The sequence below is a fragment of the Kogia breviceps genome, chromosome 3, assembly GCF_026419965.1.
Source record: "Kogia breviceps isolate mKogBre1 chromosome 3, mKogBre1 haplotype 1, whole genome shotgun sequence".
Taxonomy (NCBI): domain Eukaryota; kingdom Metazoa; phylum Chordata; class Mammalia; order Artiodactyla; family Physeteridae; genus Kogia; species Kogia breviceps.
In genome coordinates, this window is record NC_081312.1 from 21,996,728 (window position 1) to 22,015,650 (window position 18,923).

Here is an 18,923-nt window from a genome sequence, read left to right on the forward strand (position 1 = left end):
GTGGCTGTAATACGTCTCTGGTCAAAAATGTGTTAAAAGCAGCATACTGTATTATATAGGGAAAGAAGATTTGAGTCACATATTTATGATGTAAAAACTCTGGCCCTATCCGTTAGTAACTCTGTGACCTAGGATAATGTATTTAGTCTCTCTACATTTATGTTTTTCTTAAATAAATAATACAAATGATAATCTCTACTTCACAGTGTTGTTTTTTGAAGGTTAAATAAATAAAGTACTTAAATGTTCAGCATAATGTTTAGAACATACTAAGTATTCATAGATAAGTATTTTTGTTCTTCATCAAGAAAAGAGAGTTAATATTTCATAATACATGGCCGCTTAAAAGAATGTAATGTGATTATTTGTGTAAAACTTTTTATAGATTGCAAGGTACTACAGAAATAAAAAGAGAATAATTATTTATGAAGTGTATTGATTGGTTTTATGTGGGAGGCACTGTGCTAAATGCTTATACATGCACTATGTCATTCAATATTTATAATAAGCATATGAAGTTGGAACTCTTATTACCATTATTTTACAAATGAGGAAACTGAGGTTAGGAAGGATTACATGACATGTCCAAGGTTAGATAATGAGATTGCTGTGTCCTAACCTCTAGACCACCAGGGAACATCAAGGTTAGACAATGTCAGGCAAAGAAACCAGGGTTTCATTTCTCTTTCCTAAATGAGGAAAAAAAGTTAGTTTCTGCAGAAACTTGCACAGGCCCTGGAATCCAGTAGGAGGTCAGTAACTATTTATTGACTTACTGATATCCATGTCAATAAAATCTGTTGACACAGTAGTAATAGAAAGGAATGACAATTCAAAAAGAGGACTTCTAATTTTGTCTTTAACTTCCAGCCATGCAAGTTAGAATTAGGATGAATTAACATAAACTGAGAGTGAGAATAAGTTAAGAATTGAATCATAAATGGAAATTATAACCCATGTTCTAGTTGCTATTGCCCTCTGGAGCCCCCAAATTATCAATTAAGAGTGGCTGTGGCTTGGATTTATGCTTCACTTTTCATTGTACTTACAGGTGAGTCATTTTACTCAAATTGTAGAAGGAATGTGATTCCAGCCGCTGCAGAGTTGCATCTATTGACAAGTAGCTGAACATCACAAAAATATAAAACAAAGTAGAAAGTTAGTAGGGTTGTGAACTGCAAACATACTATTAATTTTGATGTAACTTCTTTGTCAGGGGCTTCCCAGGTCATGCAACATGCACAACCCTCATGGTTTCTCCCTAATTATGTTAACATTAGTTATTACTTTTTTTAGATCCTGTTTTATCTGAAAGTTTCCCAATTCAGTGGACCTATTCATCCTTCTGGTTTCATTCAACAGATACTTCCTTTAGAAGCTTTCCCCAAATTTCCTGATGAGGTCAAATTTCGCATAGTGAATCCTCATGGTACCATGAACTTCTCCTTCCGCTAATTATCACGATGAAACTTTACAAGTGTTTGGATGATATTTTATTGATGTTGTCTCATTAGACTGCCAGTTCTCTGAAATAGAGAACTGTCTGTTTCTGATGGACGCTGAATTTTGAATACCTTTCATATTGCTTGTCATGTAGTAGACTTCCAATAAATATGGATTAAGTGAATGACTGAGTGAATGAACAGGTGAGTTACTCAAAATAGAAGAAAATGAAAGACATTAGAAAAGAATTCACCAATAAATAAGAGGCATTTTTAATGGAGTACCTAATTGCATGAGGTCAGAGATGTAGTTACAAAGAAGATGAAGAAAAAGCCACATTTCTCTAGTGGAACATTCCATAGGGTGGTGACTATATATTCTCTCAAGACTTCTCTTCTTGATTTTGAGAGGCTGAAAACTCAATATTTATTTTGAACTTTGTAAGTGAAAGGCAACACAAATAAAAGTTTTAAGTACTAAAAAGGAGAAAAGAGAAACTTCTAAATACAACTTGTCAAGAATACATAAGGGATGGTGTTTCAAAAAGTCTCCTAAATTCCATCTTGTAATAAGAATGACTAATGCAGGCAAATTCAATGACTGCTTTTGATTGAGAGACATTTCTATGACATTTGGAAAAATTAATGATTAACAGATGGTGTCCACCTGTGGCCAAAGCAGAGCTTCTCAACCCTGGCCATACAACTGAACTATTTGGGAGGCTTTTAAAACATAAGATGTCCAAGACTCGGTCCAGGATAATTAATTCAGAGTATTTAAGGGATGGGGCAAACACTGTTATTTTTAAAAAGCTTCCCAGATGATTCTAATGTGCTGGCAGGGTTAAGAACCACTGTCCTATAGTTTGAATTGAATCTGCCAGTAAAATATTTTCATTAATACAATGTTTATAAGAGGATTGCTGACTGTTCCATTTGAGTTTTTTTCTCATGGGTATTGTGTGTATTCTAAAGGTCCTGTGCTTTCTGTTTTGAATTATCTATCCTCTAAACAATTATCCTTTGATTTATCAGGTCTCCCAAGTCATTGCCACTTGTGGATAACATTACATAAATTATTTTGATCCAAATATCATAACTCTAACATAGAGGAAACTATTGAAGATGTTGAAAATAATTAATTTATTGTGTAGAGATTGTGGGGACTTATAATGGATGAAGCTGAGCCATCTGAAGGACAAGATTAATTTTGAAGGCTGCAAACTTCTTTTCCTAACTTTGCATCATATCCACTGCTCCAAGTTTTCTCCTGAATTTCTTAGTTTAGGAGGTGCAAAGCTTTCTTAAGGTTTTAGTCATTCAGCACATGTCATAATCACTGAAGTTCCATTTCTCCAACTGAATGATACCTCCTTAGAGGACTCTTATAGCTTGGTTGTGAAGACAACATATAGGAACCATTTATTCAGTGGGATAAAAGCAGTGATTCCCTACTTGCTTATCCCATTTTTATAATCAGGAAAAATCAGATCCCACCTCTTCCTCATATTTCTTCTAAGCATGCAAGTCTCATGTAATAACTAGAGTAACCATATCATTAGTCATCCAAAATAGGATATTTTTTGAGTTAATACAGGGTGCTATTAATAATTATGCCAGAATAATAAGTGGGAATTTGTACTGTTCCAGGCAAAGCTACCTGGTGATCTCTTGCCCCGTAGATGTGACAGCTCCCTATTATTTAGGTATGTGTGTATGCTTTCATTCAACAAATATCTATTGAACATTCACTATATGTCAGTAAATGAGCATTGACCACCCAGACCTGTTCCCTAGCTTCAAGGAACTCACAGTAGTGGGAGATACAGACAGGTAAATGGGATTAACATTTAGAGTGATAAATTCTCTGATGGGGTTCGGGGCACACTTAACCCAGACTGGAGAATCTAAACATAGTCTCCCTGGAAGAGTCCTCATCAGGACCTTCAAATCTGCCTGGATGTCCTGAATATCCCAGTCAAACATCCTTCTTTCATTACCCATCATTTTATTTCAAACCTTCTCAAATTTCTAACTCTGCCCTTTCTACCCAAATATTAGTAGATAATCTTTTTAATAATTTGTAGAAAAGATTGAAACCTTGAGATGAGAATTCCTTGAATCCTCCTCTAATAAGCCTATTAATTTACCTGCACCTGCCCCATCTCTAACTACTATTTCTCATTAAGGTACAAAAGGTGCCCATCTTCCTGTAGAAGGTCAATCCCTCTATTTGGACCCCATTCCCTCCTGCCTCCTTAGGGGCCTCATGTTCTTAAAATTGTTCTTTCTTCAGTTTTTTTTTTTTTTTTTTTAATCCTCTCCTTCTCTTTGATGCCTTTCCCTGGTCCCAGTTACTTCTACCTCTTTATGACTCTCAAGTCTTAATCTCTACCCAAATCTCTCCTGAGTGCCCCTACATACCCAGAATTTCCAGTTCTCCTTAGTCTACTTTGATTTTTTTCCTTTTTGCCATATCCATATTCCCTTCTGTTTTAAGATATTTATTATTATGTTTTTGGTTCCTTGCCTATTTCTTTTCATTCAAATGTGAACTCCACAGGGGCATGGCTCTTTGTCCATTTGTTCCTTGATGTATCCCTATCTCTTGGAAAAATGATTGATACATACTAGGGACTGAATAAATATTTCTTGAATGAATTAATGAAAGAATTTTATCCTGATATCTATTAGACATAGCTGCTTGATGCCTCAAAGGCACCTCAAATGCCACAGGCCCCAAACTGAATTCCTAACTTACCCCTGTCCCTCCACAGCAAATGCACAGAAAACTTCTCTACCTTGGCAAATGTGCTCATCAACCACACAGGTGTCCTAGTCAGAAATGTCGTTGAAATTCTCCATCTCTTTCCCGCTTCAAAATCAACCAACTTTTAAGTTTGTCAGTTCTCCCTTGTTTCTCAAACCTGGCCACTTTTGCTTTATTCCCACTCAGCCTTCACCATTCAACTTGCCATCCCCTCTCCGCAGGCACTGCATCAACCTCCTGACTAACTTCCCGTCTCCAGTCTGCTCCACTTCCAACCCCTTTTCCATAGCACAGCCAGGGAATATTTCTAAAACATCTGATCTGTCACTTCCCTGCTTATAATCGTTCTGTGGCTTGGTCCTTAGGGAAGATTTCAAACTCCTTCAAATGATTCACAAGGCCCTGTACTCGCTTCCCTCCCAGTTTTATTTTTCTCTACTGTCCCCACTCCCAGCCTAAGCTCCAGCCTCAACAAACTTATTTTTAACTTCACTGACATCCCTTTTCTCTTCTGCTTGGAACTATCTTTCCATCTTTTGTTTTTTGGCTAGATGATACACATTGCAAATTAGGCAACATTTCCTCCAGGAAGCCTTCCCTGACCCCACCCCATATCCAGGAAACAGACCCCTCATATGAGTTCCCAGGTCACCCTAGAACTGACCCCATCATGGCACTTATCACTCTCTTAGGAAGGAAACTGGAGGTTCCATAAGTATTGTCTACTGTTTTATGTGACACATCTAGCAAAGCGCCAGGCACAAAGTAGGGCTCAATAAATATTCATTGAATGAATGAATGAGTATAGCCAAGTAGAGACACCAAATAGGCAATTGTGTAGGGGAGATAAGGGAAAAGGAAGAGCTAAAGGGGAATTTGAGACTTTTAGTTTTCAGACCACTAAATGGTGCTGCTGTTAAAAGAAGGCGTAGAGAGGGAACAGTTTAGGAGGAAGATGATGAGTTTATTTTGGATATGTTTTTTGAAGTGTCTATGGGACATCAAGGTGACACTATTTGGAAGGAAGTTTGTAATACAGGCCTGAACTGCAGGAACAAATCAGGGCTAGAGATAATCATTTAGGAATTAGTTGTATTAGGTAATAGTGAAGACAAAGGAATGGGAGTTTTCATTCAAGGTGTGGAGGGTATAAAGGAATTAGGACAAAATAAACAAAGAACTGGTATGTAAGTAACTGAATGAAATGAAATGAAATGAAATAGGAGTCCAGGAAAGGAAACTGAGGAAGAGTAGCCAGGGTAAGATGTTAAAAAAAGGGAGAGAACAACATCAGCGAAACCAAAGGACGCAAGAATTTGAAAAAGTAAGGGCTCGTAGAAAAAGAAAAAACCTGCAGAGATGTTCAGCTGGGATGGTTTCTCAGTCTCAGCACTATTGACATTTTGGACTAGATAATGCTTTGTTGGAGGTGGGGGGCATCCTATGCCTTGTAGGATGTTGAGCAGATCTTTTACCTCTACCCCTTAGATGACAGTAGCACCCTTCTCTCCAGTTGTGACAACCAAAAACATCAAATGTCCCTGACATGACACAATGGACACTCAATAAATGATCAAGAAATGAATAAATTTAGCCAGAGACCACATGGGCTGGTGGTATTGTCATTGGTAGGCCTGGATTATCTGCATTGCTTGTCAGAATCAACTATATGAAATAAAGACCTGGCTCATTTCAGACACAGATACACTCTTTGTCAATGCAACATGGAACCTCTTTTTCTCCTTACTCTTGAGTGTATAGCAATTCAGTTTTCTATGATTTCAAATTTTCAAATTAATTTTAGTTCTTTTTTAAAGTGAGAAGTCTGAAATCACTTGGCTACATTTATGACAAAATGTAAACACTTGTACTAGTGGTGAAAAGAGAATCAAGAATTGGTAACTTGGATAGATAGATTAGAGATAGATATATAGATCTGTTTATGGGAGAGATTCCTGGCTAAGGTTTTGCCACATCTCAAAATATATTGAAATATATCAAGAATTATTAAATTCTTAAGGCCAAAGGAATTTAAATTTACTTTAGGTTTAAAAAATCATTTAGGAATTAGGGAATAAAGATGTAGCCAAATCAAATAAACATCTTGTACATAAACTTCATATATATTGGAAATGTAGATGTTATTGACTTATGCAAGTTCGATATATAACAAGTATTTTTCTTGATAAAACACATTTAGAAAATAACACATCACAATTGCAAACTTCTCTTTATATTAAAAAAAATTGACTTACATCCTGGAAATATTGGGCAGATTTGAAAATGCATGACTGGGAATGGTTTTCAGATGAGTCTCTATAAACTTCCTATGAAAATAACAGTTACACAATTAGAGTTTAAATCATTAGACTTTTCTAGTAACCCACCTTAATTATATAGAACACATTATTAGAAGCATGACAATCCTTACAATGTATATTTTATCATACATAAGCAAGAAAACAATTTTTCCCCCAACAAAACAAGAATTGAGAGTGAGAATCAACTGCAGACAATAAATCTTCAAACTTTGCCTTTGAATTATCAATGAACTAGTATGCCTTGTATAACATCATATTTAATTTGTTAATGGAAGGGCAACATAATATATTCATAAGTTTATTAGGACTACTGAATTCACTGTCAATGGAAATATCTTGAAATGCCACCAGAGTATGTATTAAGAGGATTAAATGCACTTGATGTATCTTAAAGATTAAAAATAGTGCTATGATTATAATCTTTTTGCCCAAGCAAAGGTCTCTTCAACCATTACCTTGCTCTTATCATCAACCTGCTGCAATTTGGAAATAAATGACTGACAAGGAGCTAATTCTTCTCAGGATCATGATGTCTTTGTTGCATATGCAACCAAAAGGTTGCGTCTTTTCTTCCAGTTTGCTTTTTTGTTACTTTTCAGAAGGCTGAGAGTGGTTTCCTTACTCAGTGAGACCTCTTTATGCATTCCAGTATGTCTCTCCACCTTGATTCTCCATTTTTTATTGCCTTTCTTTGTTATAGCAACTGCTTGAGTAGAATTCTGTATGGAGAAAGGTGTACTTACTGTTCTAGCTGGCTCTGCAAAAATCCAATGCCTCACCATGCTTATCCTCTTCTCCGTGGGTCTGTTTTTGCCATTTAAATGTTGGTAATTACACATTGTTCATTTACTAGTTTTTTAAAAGACATCATACTGAGATTGTATATTTTTCCTTCTAGGCTGCAGGGTTTTTTCTCAGTAATCTATTTCCTTGATCTATGTACTCTTTGAACTACTAATTTTTGCAGTGATTGAAATATATTTAGAATTTCTGGTTTCTGGTTCTGCATGACTGGAGCCTGGAAGCCACCCCTCCTTCTTAACAGTAAGCAAAAAGTTGAACAGACTGAAAAATCAACAACTCTTCTTGGATCTGTGGGACATGCGAAGACATAGGGCAAAACACTGTCCCCAGGACTGGAGAGACAGGTAAATACAAGGAGTCCCTACTTCCCAGAGAGAGACTCATGAGCAAAAACTATAAGGGGGAACAAGTGCCAGGGTAGGGTAGGAAGACGTGAGCTGTGATTGACCAATTGCCAGAGGTGCAGTGCAGACAACTCTTGAGAGTTGGAGATTCTAGGAGAACCTAGTCACAGGCGGACCTCCACAATTTTCTGAGATTTACCTCCAGGAGTTCCACAAGGTTCTAAGAGTAAACACTAGGGAAAAATCCCTTTGTGCTTCTGTCAAAAGGAGGGGAAAAGGAACCATCTGGAAATACAGTTGACCCTTTAACAATGGAGGGTTTGGTTAGGGGCACCAACGCCCACACAGTCGGAAATCCACGTATAAATTTATAGTTGGCCTTCAGTATCTGCAGTTCTGCATCTGCAGATTCAACCAACCACTGCTGGATCAAGTAGTATTGTAGTATTTACTACTGAAGAAAATCCACGAATGAGTGGACCCATGTAGTTCAAAGCCATGTTGTTCAAGGGCCAACTGTACATCAGAGCACTCTGTTCTTTTTAGCAAGGCCTGCCCTCAGGGGAAACTAGTTATCCAGACCCTGTGGAAGGGAAATACACAACTCCAGCTCACTAAAGCCATTCTGTCCTACCTAGGGGGAGAGAAACAAACTGAGAAACACTTGTGAAGTTCACAGTCCAGAGGCATAAGCTCACTAAAAGATCTAATCACAGGAATATAGAACACTTGCCCTCCCTTGACATCTTACCACCACGTGACTAAGACCTATTTATAGCATTCCTTTTACCCAGTACCTCATGTCTGTCTATCAAGAAATACATCTGTAACTTGCCTAATCAAAGCCTCAGTAAAACCAAATTAATTTATAAAAGGGGCTAGAGGGAGGCGACGTGAATGACAAAAGGGTAGATTGTCAGCCCTTTACAGCACTGGTGATTCGGCATAAAGTGCAGTATGCCTTGACATGATTCCAGAAATTCAGGTCCCATAGGTTACCTGTACTCCCTCACAGGTCTCACACTTACATTCTCTTAATTGGATTGATGAAAAGCCTGTTGGTCCAGATGCACGTTTCTGAAGTTAAAAAGAAATGAGAATAACAAGTCGCTGCAACTAAAATCTCCCAGTAAAATTGGACCATGCCTAAGAAAAACAAAGGATAAGATACACACCTGTTGGGTATCACCCGAAGAGACTTACTTAAGCTCACAGATAGTCTTACTTATAGAGCATGTCCTAAGGCATGGATATTGAGGGCATACTTATCTAAGATTTTGCACACTGCTTGTAGGTAATGCAGACTTAATTTGTAACTTTCATTGGCTAAAAATTGGGGGGTTTATTCTGTCTTCAAAAGTAAAGAACCTATACTTAATTTAAAAGAAAATTAGAGTAACAATGGTTTCAGAGAAGTGTGACTTGGAACAGAAATAACATCTAAATGCAATTTAATAGGCTTTGGTTAAAGTTTCAAACAATGTTTATATCGTTTTCCAATATAAGAATTTCTGAAATTTGTAATACATGTTTCTTGGATTCTCTCTCTCTCTTTCACACACGTAAACACATACACACTTTAAGTCAGAACAAATATCTTTTTCCTACTACTGAGTTAGTTGTAGTTGATGGAGTTCAGGACACACTATCCCAAAACATATTGTGTTGGCATACTGAATGCTTTAAGCTGGAGGAATCTGAGCAGAGGTGTGAGAAGGATTCTATGACTCCCTTTCACACTCTGAAGCAAGCCCTAAGACCCTCATGTGAGAGGTGCCCTCCCCGGAGGAAAGGAGCAGCCTGATCACGGAAGCTGAAGGGATTCTGAATGAACAGACCTTGCAACTTTCCCCTAGTTTACTATTCTCAGCTCACACCCCTTTGTCCTATCACATTTTCCCACCACTTTCCTATCTTCATTAAACCTAGCATAACAATGCTCAAGTTTAATTACTTCTTCAAGTCTTCATTTCTTCATAAAGGCTCCCATGTCATGTAAAACTTGCATTAAATATATTTATATGCTTTTTTCTCTTGCCACTCTGTGTTTGGTTACAAAGCCCTAGCTGAGAACCTAGAGGAGTAGAAGGGAAATATTTTTATTTTCCTCACCTACACGCAGAACGTGTTTTAAAAGACAAACATTTTTGAAATGCTAACATTTGGCTTGATTGCACAAACAAGATATTCTTCTTAGCCAGATTTCTCATCAAAGAAAGTCACCCATATAAATGCACTGATAAGAATTATGTATCTCAGTATAGCTGTCTTACTAATGATACAATATGCACAATAAGTCCTAAGCAATAAGTCCTAGCCTAAGATGAAAATGAATGATCTATTTGTTGAATGAACTTGGTTCATTCTTGGTTGCCACTCTAAAATTCACCACATATCCTCTACTTTCTTCCCCAGCTTTAAAACTGTTATTATTCTGATTTACACAAAAATATGTAGGAAGAGTTTTCTCTCAAAGCATCTATCTCCCTTCTAATAAAGAGCAAAAATCATTGGCTAGGACATGACATCTAGCTAATTAAATAATGAAGACACCATATTTATTTATAGAACCTTTGTTCCATTTCTCCCCATTAGTCTTACTATGAGGATCCTGGAGAATAAGTTATTGTAATATGTGGATGCCTTTCTGACCTCTAGCTGACCCCAGATGCATGAGCCTTAACCCTTAAGCAGGTTTGGTGGTGGTTTTGTTAGGCAGTAATTGTGTAACTAGAGCTAACTGATACGTGTTTATAATCAACTTCTTTCTCTTTTTTGTCCCCTCACCTAGGGACAGAGAGTTGGATGTTCTTTCCATTGTCTATATTTTCAAAAGCAGAACTTTATTCAAAGAATCTTGTGACATTGTGATTACTGCTTTAAAAGCAGATGGGAGAGGAAAGAAAGCAGATGATTGTAATTATTTGGCCAAAAAAAATTTATTTTACTTTCAGAATACATTTTGAATATTTTTGGAAGAGAAAAATACATATCTAAGAGTATATTCTTTTGATAAAAACATTAGAAAAGCTTCAAGGTGTTATCCAAAGGATTGGCATCAAAATAGTGTTTATTTCGCATGAAAATACACCAGGTACAGAAGAGACTCTGTTTTTTTTCTTTTTTTTTTTGATGGTTCAAAATAAGAAGGCAATGATTATTCTCTCTAAAATAAAATGAAAAAACTCAGAAGGCTTACTTTATACAAATAGTACCAGTATTTACTATTAATGACTAAGGCATCACATATAACTCATTGGGGAAAAAAGTTTACAGCTATAGTTTTGTATCCTAAGAGGACTATGTACATTTAATAGTTAAACAGGTTGGCCTTAAAATATGGAAATTACAAGAGAGAATAAATATTTAAGCTGATGATGTAATTTAATTTGTTTTTCTAAGACTTATTTAACCAAGAAGTATCAGTGAGAATATGACTTAGAGTCAAATGTTTCCTTTGGGCTTTGAGCAGGCAAGATTTATATTTCTCAAATATCTGCATTTGGAAGCTGCAGTGCAGAAATAGAAATGCATGTGAAATGCCACTGATTGACTTACAGATTTTGCCAAATAGGATCCAGTTTTAAGTACCATCTTTGTTCTTGCGGTAGTGATGGGAGAGGGAAATCTGATTAATGCTACTAAAGAGAGCCGATAGTTCTCTATGTTCCAACAAGAACAGTTAGCGCAATTAAATTTTTCACAGTAATCTTGCATGATAGTAGGCTCATTTCACTGAAATTTTATCAACACGTAAATCCAATCAACATTCCAGCATCTTGTATTTTACAAGGTTTCTGGACTCATAATACATAGTTTGTGTGTCGGTGTGTACATGTGGGTGAGGTTTTAATCAATGCTTCAGGTTTCCCATTACAGCCTTTACTTGATAAAGAATATGAAGTATGAGCAGATGAGCCAGACTGAATCTCATGAGTTGAGAATCCCTGCTGAGCTTCTTTGCCATGGCTGAGCTTGTGTGGTCCAGAAACACCAAACTTTCCACTTGCGTGTCACATTTTTGGTCTCTTGGCGATCAGGCTGAGAATATTTTATTTTTAAATAAATTTATGTATTTATGTATTTATTTTTGGCTGCGTTGGGTCCTCATTCCTGTGCGCAGGCTTTCTCTAGTTGCTGTGAGCGTGGGCTACTCTTCGTTGCGGTGAGCGGGCTTCTCATTGCGGTGGCTTCTCTTGTTGTGGAGCACGGGCTGTAGCTGAGCGCAGGCTTCAGTAGTTGTGGCTCGCGGGCTCTAGAGCACAGGCTCAGTAGCTGTGGCTCACGGGCTTAGCTGCTCCAGGGCATGTGGGATCTTCCCGGACAAGGGCTTGAACCCATGTCTCCTGCGTTGGCAGGTAGATTCTTAGCCACTGTGCCACCAGGGAAGCCCAGGCTGAGAATATTTTGTGATTCTGCACCAAGCTTGTTTAATATTGTCATCTGCATTTCTTTCTGTTTTTTTTTTTTTTTTTTTTTTTTTGGCCATGCTGTATGGCTTAGGGGGTTATTAGTTCTCTAGCAAGGGATTGAACCTGGGCCCTGGCAGAGAAAGCATGGCGTCCTAACCACGGGACCGCCAGGGAATTCCCTTGTCATCTTCATTTCAAGGGCTCCTTTTTCTTTAATTAAAAAAAAAATTATAGGAGAAATTTTAAAAAAATTAATTAAAAAAATTATATGAGAAAGTATTTTTTATTCAGAATTACATTAATTCTATTTTTAACAGCTTTGTGGAGGTTAATTGACATACAAAAAATATACATAATTAATGTATACAATTTGATGAGTTTGGCCGTATGCACCCAAATGGGTTTCATGCACCCATGAAACCACAACAATAAAGGTAATAGACATATCTATCGCCTCCAAAAGTTTCCTGTGTCCCCTTTTCTTTGTTTGTTTTTTCTTGATTTTCGCATGTGTGTTAAGAACATTTAACATGAGATCTACCTGCTAAACAAATATTTAGTGAACAATACATTATTGTTAACTACAGGCACTGTGTTGACTAGCAGATCTGTAAAAGCTCCTTTTTATTAAATACCTGTTTCAATCAACTGACAATTCATTTAGATGTGCCAAGTGTGACCATAAAAAGTACTGGAAAGTACTGGCAGTAGAAGAAGAGAGAATTGGTGCAAATAATCCAGATACTTATATATTGTGATGTTGTACACTATAAACCAGACAATATTAAATATGACGTTTATCGTTTTCCCATTGCTTCTACTTTGCTGAGAAAAAAATTCTCATTGGTGAATTTGTTTTACCATTGTGCAATTTTTTTTTTTTCTACCTCTGTGGTGAGTTGTGAGAGAGTGCAGCAAGCTCAGGGTTTAATATCAGGGATGTAGACCCAGAAGAATCACACAGTCAGATAGTTGGGACTCTTTACATATAGGCTGTATGTTTAAGTATGAACAAATTTTAATCTGTACTAAGTTGTGTTTTCTGGTTTTGGTGGTAGCGTGGGATTTCAGTCAGTGCTGCTGCTGAATTATTTACAAACAGTACAAAAATACCAGGTGAAGTTGTGAAAGCACAAGGTGTGAAACTGCAACATCCAGATTCCAGAGGTGCCTATGAGTCATCATTTTGGGACAGACAGTTTCCTTTTGGGCTTTAGTTTTTGTGATCCGAGACTTAGAAACCCAAGCAATGGCCTGACGGATTTGGCTTATGGAAATTGTCCAGCTTACGTCATCTGGGAGAGAGTTTTCTATTTACGATGCTTGGTTTCCAGATTTACAAATACATATTTAATTAGTTTTATTTCATTTGGGATACTTATTGTATTGAAATTTTTTCACAAGTATAATTTGTGTCCAGTAAGATGCACAAATCTTAAATGTCTAGTTAGATACTTAAGGGTATACCAGTGTGTCAGTGAAAAAATTAATCAATAGTCAGTCTAAGAATGAAATGGAAACTTTTATTTGAGCCAGTCTAAGGATTATAACCCAGGACACAGTCTCTCAGAGAGCTTTGAGAACTGCTCTGCCCAGTATACATTGGATTTTGGTGAATGGGGTATATTCAATCGAACACACATCTCAGTAGAAATTTGCTGCTAGTCACAAGGAACAGACGTCTTAGTTAATGGTTTAGTGCTTTTCTAGGTATGGGAAGATGCAAGAATCCAGGTTTATAAAAAATTTCCCCTGAAAATATCTATTTGAAGGTCTGTTCTGCCAGTTTTTCCAAAGCACAGAGTGCCTCATCCTGATCTTCGCCATGAATTCCTTTCAAGGTGTATTGCAGGTCAGCGACTGCAGTGGCTAATGTGTAGACCTGGATAGTGGACAGCATTCTTTATTTTATAATCCCTTCCCTTTCGGTCTTAACTTCAACCAAGGTTTGGGAGGCATTTCATGAGCAATTTGTCCCATGGTGCTAGGAATGCTCATCCGCAGGTCAGGTGAGGATTTCGTTGATAGGACATTGAGTGTGCTGTTACTGAAGTAGGCCCTGTTAACAGTAGCTAAAATCCTCTGGACTACCTGTCTTACTAGTCTGTCATGGTCCAGGAAATGGTTCCCTCTTGTTGATTCTTCTCATAATTAGAGTTACACTATTACAACAATTGATCTTACAGAATTATAAATTTGATCAGTTGGGTTTCAAGGTGCCTAATCATCATTAATTTTATCTGAGTCTCTGTCACACATTTGGTAATATAAGAAACAATAATCTTGTACAATTAGGCAGAATACAAGTAATATAACTAGTAATATTAGTAGGTCATCAGTTAAGTGTTGAAGCTAAGAACTTCCACTGGGTGTGGGCCAGTATCTCCCCAGGTCGTGTGAATAGTCTGTTCCACACCAATCGCTATCTTTAAGGGAAATGATACACTGGCATTGTACATACAGTTCACCAGAGATGTCTTCACATACAGGGCAGTAGTGAGTCATTGTGACTCCTTCTAGGATTGAGAAATGATACACTGGCATTGTACATACAGTTCACCAGAGATGTCTTCACATACAGGGCAGTAGTGAGTCATCGTGACTCCTTCTAGGATTGAGAAAGGAATGTTATCTTCCGAGGAGTTACATGGCTGGCGCCAGAAGGAGAAAATTGATCTTTAGGGTTGAGCAGTTATTTCTGCTGTTGGGGAGGTCTGGTTAACATATAATGCAGACACACAATGTGCACTAGAGGGGAGGGAGGAGGCCAAAGGGCAGAGAAAAGTTTTATGTTTAAATTTTTCTTGTCTTGCCTTTAAATATGAATTTTTATTTCAGCCAGTATAGGTAAGTATACTTATACTTTACATATAGGAACACATACATCCATGTGATGAGGACCTGGATCAAAATATAGAATATCTCCATCATCTGAGAAAGTTCCCTTGTGCCCCTTTTCAATCAGTAACCCCGTCCCTCTCAGAAGATAACCACAGATTGCTCTTTTTGTTAACTTCACATAAATGTAATCATACATTAGCCACCCTTTTCTGTCTGGCTTCTTTTGTTCAACATAATGGTTTTGAGATTCGTCCATATTGTTGCATGTATCAGTCTTTCTTTTTTATTGCTAACTATGAACACACATAATTTGTTTATTCATTCTCTACTTGATATTTTTCCAATTGGGGCTATTATGGTTAAAGCTTCTATGAACATCCATGTGCAAACTTTTTATGGGCATATACAATCATTGCTCTTAGGTAATACCTAGGAGTGGGATTTATGAATCATAGGTAAATGTATACTTAATTATAACAAAAACTGCTGGTTTCCAAAGTGACTGTACCATGTTCCCTCTTACCAGTTATGGATGGGAGTTTCAGTTAACTCCGCATCCTCACCGACACCTGGTATTATCTGTCTTTTAAATTTTAGCCAGACTGGTAGATGTGTATGTAAATACCAACCTTGATTGGTATTTTTAACTGCTAAAGGATTTGGAGATATGCACAGTCATGTAAAAAAGTATATTTGTAAACCCAAGTGGGAACGTTAATTTTGTGTGTCAACTTGACAGGGCCATAGAGTGCCCAGATATTTGGTTAAACATTATTCTGATTGTGTCTGTGAGGGTATTTCTGATGAGGTAAACATTTGAATGAGTAGGCTGAGTAAAGTAGATTTCCCTCCTCATTGTGGATGGACCTCATCCAATTCATTGAAGACTTGAATATAAAAAAAAGGCTGTATAAGAGAGAAAATTTTTTCTCTCTGCCTGCCTATCTTCCAACTAGGACACTGGTCTTTTCCTGCCTTTGGACTCAGACTTAACTGGAACTTACATAGAGTCTCTCCTGATTCTCAGGTCTTTTGGACTCAGACTGGAAATATACTGTCAGCTTTCCTGTGTTTCCAGCCTTCCAACTGCAGAGACTTCTCAGCCTCCATTACCATGTGAGCCAATGCCTTACTGTAAAAAAATCCTTCTCTCTCTGCCAATGTCTCTGTATATAGAATATATATGTGTGTATTCTGTTTCTTTGGAGAATCCAGACTAGTACAACAAGGATATACATTGAAAACGATAAATATCTACATAGCTCTGGGCCAGGTACTATGAAAGTACATTACATTTATTACTTCATCATCATAACAGCCGTGTGAGTTATGTAATATGATTATCCCCATTTTACAGATGATGATCTGAGATACAGGAAGGTTAAATAACTTGCTAACAGCCACACAGCTGTTCAGTAGGAGTGCAGGGTTTTAATCACAGGCAAAAAGACATCAGATTCTTCAGTATACACTACTGCTGTTCTGCAAAGTATGAAATGTAGATGATAATAATAATACCTACCGCATAGGGTTGCCTTGAAGATTTAACAAATTATTGTTAGAAGCATCTAGAACAATGTCTGGCACATAGTGATTGAACACTAGATGAGTTTTTTTTTTAAAGAAACAAAAACATACAAATCTGTTTGCCAATTTATTAATCGATGATGAGAAATACAACTGTCACGTGGAACAGAGTAGTCATGATGCCAAGCCCATTTTTTCTTGTGGGCAGACTATTGTAGGGAACCAAGACAGATTCAGAAGATTGCTTGTAGAGCACGAAATCCATCAAAAGAAGGAGATGAACTCATTTTTTTAATGCTCTCAGGCTAAGAGAGCCTAACATCACCACTTCTTACAAGGAATGACCTTGCCTGTGGGATTTATAGCACTTTGCATTCATTGGGTTAAGTTTCATTTGTCTTGGACATTGACAAGACAGGAAGTTCCACAATTCTCACGTGTGACTCCACTTTCTCTCTGCGTTTATGGCTGATCAATTCTCTGCCCGATGGATATTTTCTTCAACTAGATTGCTTGAGGTTGTTCTATTTCCTTTAAGAGATTTTATATATCTCTGTTATGATCCATTATGTGTTACATTAAAAATTTCCTCTATTTCATTTGTTTCTAATTTACTAGGGAGTATTACAGGCAGCCTCAATATTATTGTGAATATTTTATTACAGAGCCTTGGACTACTGTTTACTTTGTGTGGTAGTCTTACTTGGTATGTAAGTAAAAGAAAAAATGTAAACGGTTCCCTTTAACACTTCCTCAACCCTCATGGAGCATTTTTAGGCTTTGAGGAGCACTGTTTAAAACATATATATTTGTCTAAGCCTTGTTATTTTATGGATGAATAATATGAGGAAAGGTTGAGTGACTTAAGTTCATATAATAAAGTAATAGCAGGGCTTCCCTGGTGGCACAATGGTTGAGAGGCCGCCTGCCGTTGCAGGGGACGCGGGTTCGTGCCCCGGTCTAGGAGGATCCCACGTGCCGCGGAGCAGCTGAGCCCGTGAGCCATGGCTGCTGGGCCTGCGCGTCCGGAGCCTGTGCTCCGCAACCGGAGAGGCCACAACAGTGAGAGGCCCGCCTAGCGCACAAAAAAAAAATAAAAAATAAAGTAATAGCAGTCCTGCAAGCCTTCCACTATAACGTATACATACATATGGTGTTCTGAAACTACATAACCATAGATTCTTTCCTTTGTTGTGAAGGTGTGACCCAGAGGCACTTCAGGAATCAACACATATTTAGTACTACACATATGTTGAGTGCTTACCATGTTCCAGGCACCATGCATGGTGAGGGGAATGCGATGATAAACAACTCAGTTGGACATCCTGCCTTCATGAAGCTGAGACCAGTGGAGGAGCTAGACATTAAAAAAGCTATTTAATACAGTTAACTTACTATATTATTATCATTGTGTTAATGCTATGAAGGAAGAGCCCAGATCTGTGCAAGTGCATAAGAAGTCCTCTCCAAAGAACTGATTTAAGCTGAAACCTGAAGGCTATAATTTATAACAGAATCTGAAGGATTAAAAGTGTCAGTGAAAGAAGCAGGGTGATGGACTGGGAGTCAAGGCTTTTTGAACCTTAACCGAAGAAGGGTGATAATATTATCCACTCTTCTCACTTAGTTATTATGAGGAATGAAAAGTGAATTATATATCACACAATACTGAATGAGTGTCAGGAATTACAGTGCATGAGGTCTTATATAAAATGATGCCCATAAACATAGCTGGCCTCCAGTTTGTACTCCAGATAAAAGCACTTGGTGAACACTTGCCATCTGTCCAGTGTTCGGAAAGTAGCTTTCCTTAAAAATGGCAATGCAGGCTTTGGCAGAGGGTAACATTAACATTTTTTTCTGGTAGTCACGTGCAAACTGGCAGTTCATTAAGTTCATCATCTCTCATTAAAATTTCAAAGTACTGTCAGTGAATTTTATCCAGGGAGAAAAGACTATTGGCTTAGGAAACTTTCAAACCAGTCAGGACAATGAGAGAAACATCAAAGAGTTGGTATGCATAGATTTATCATATATATATTCTATTCAGAAATGTTAAATACCAGGGTCAAATATTTTTGAAGGAGATGTGTGTGTGTGTGTGTGTATGTTTTTGTTGTTGCTGTTGTTAGGGAGAAGAAAAATAATTTTATTTAACAAATGATCGAAAAGCAAGTTCTTCTTATTCCTAATTTGCATTTCCAGTGTTAATATTTTTGAGCGAGTTAATTTTCTTTTCTGTGTTTGCGTCTTAAGTGTTATACACTGATTTCAAACCACAGTCTTCCTCCCTACCACGTCTGCTGCTCTTCATACATTTATGTAGATCCAAATTTTCATTTGGTATTGTTTTTTTCCTGCCTAAAGAACTTCCTTTAACATGTTACTCTTCTTGTTGTTGTTAGTGCAGGTCTGCTAGCAATGACTTTGCTCAACTTTTGTTTATCAGAAAAAGTCTTTGT

General features: G+C 37.4%; 1 protein-coding gene across 5 annotated transcripts in view; it reads right to left on the reverse strand.

Moving 5' to 3' along the window:
* TSHR (thyroid stimulating hormone receptor) overlaps positions 1-18,923 on the reverse strand; it is a 158,259-nt gene that overhangs the window by 61,239 nt on the left and 78,097 nt on the right. For 4 of the 5 annotated variants that reach the window (XM_067027944.1, XM_059057610.2, XM_067027943.1 and 1 more), the window contains exons 3-4: positions 6,468-6,539; positions 1,050-1,124 (exon numbers count right to left, since the gene is read on the reverse strand). The exons of the other annotated variant lie outside the window; for it this stretch is intronic. In XM_067027944.1, coding sequence (XP_066884045.1) covers positions 1,050-1,124; positions 6,468-6,539 — 147 coding nt within the window. The remainder of the gene's footprint in view (positions 1-1,049; positions 1,125-6,467; positions 6,540-18,923) is intronic. 5 annotated transcript variants of the gene reach the window in all.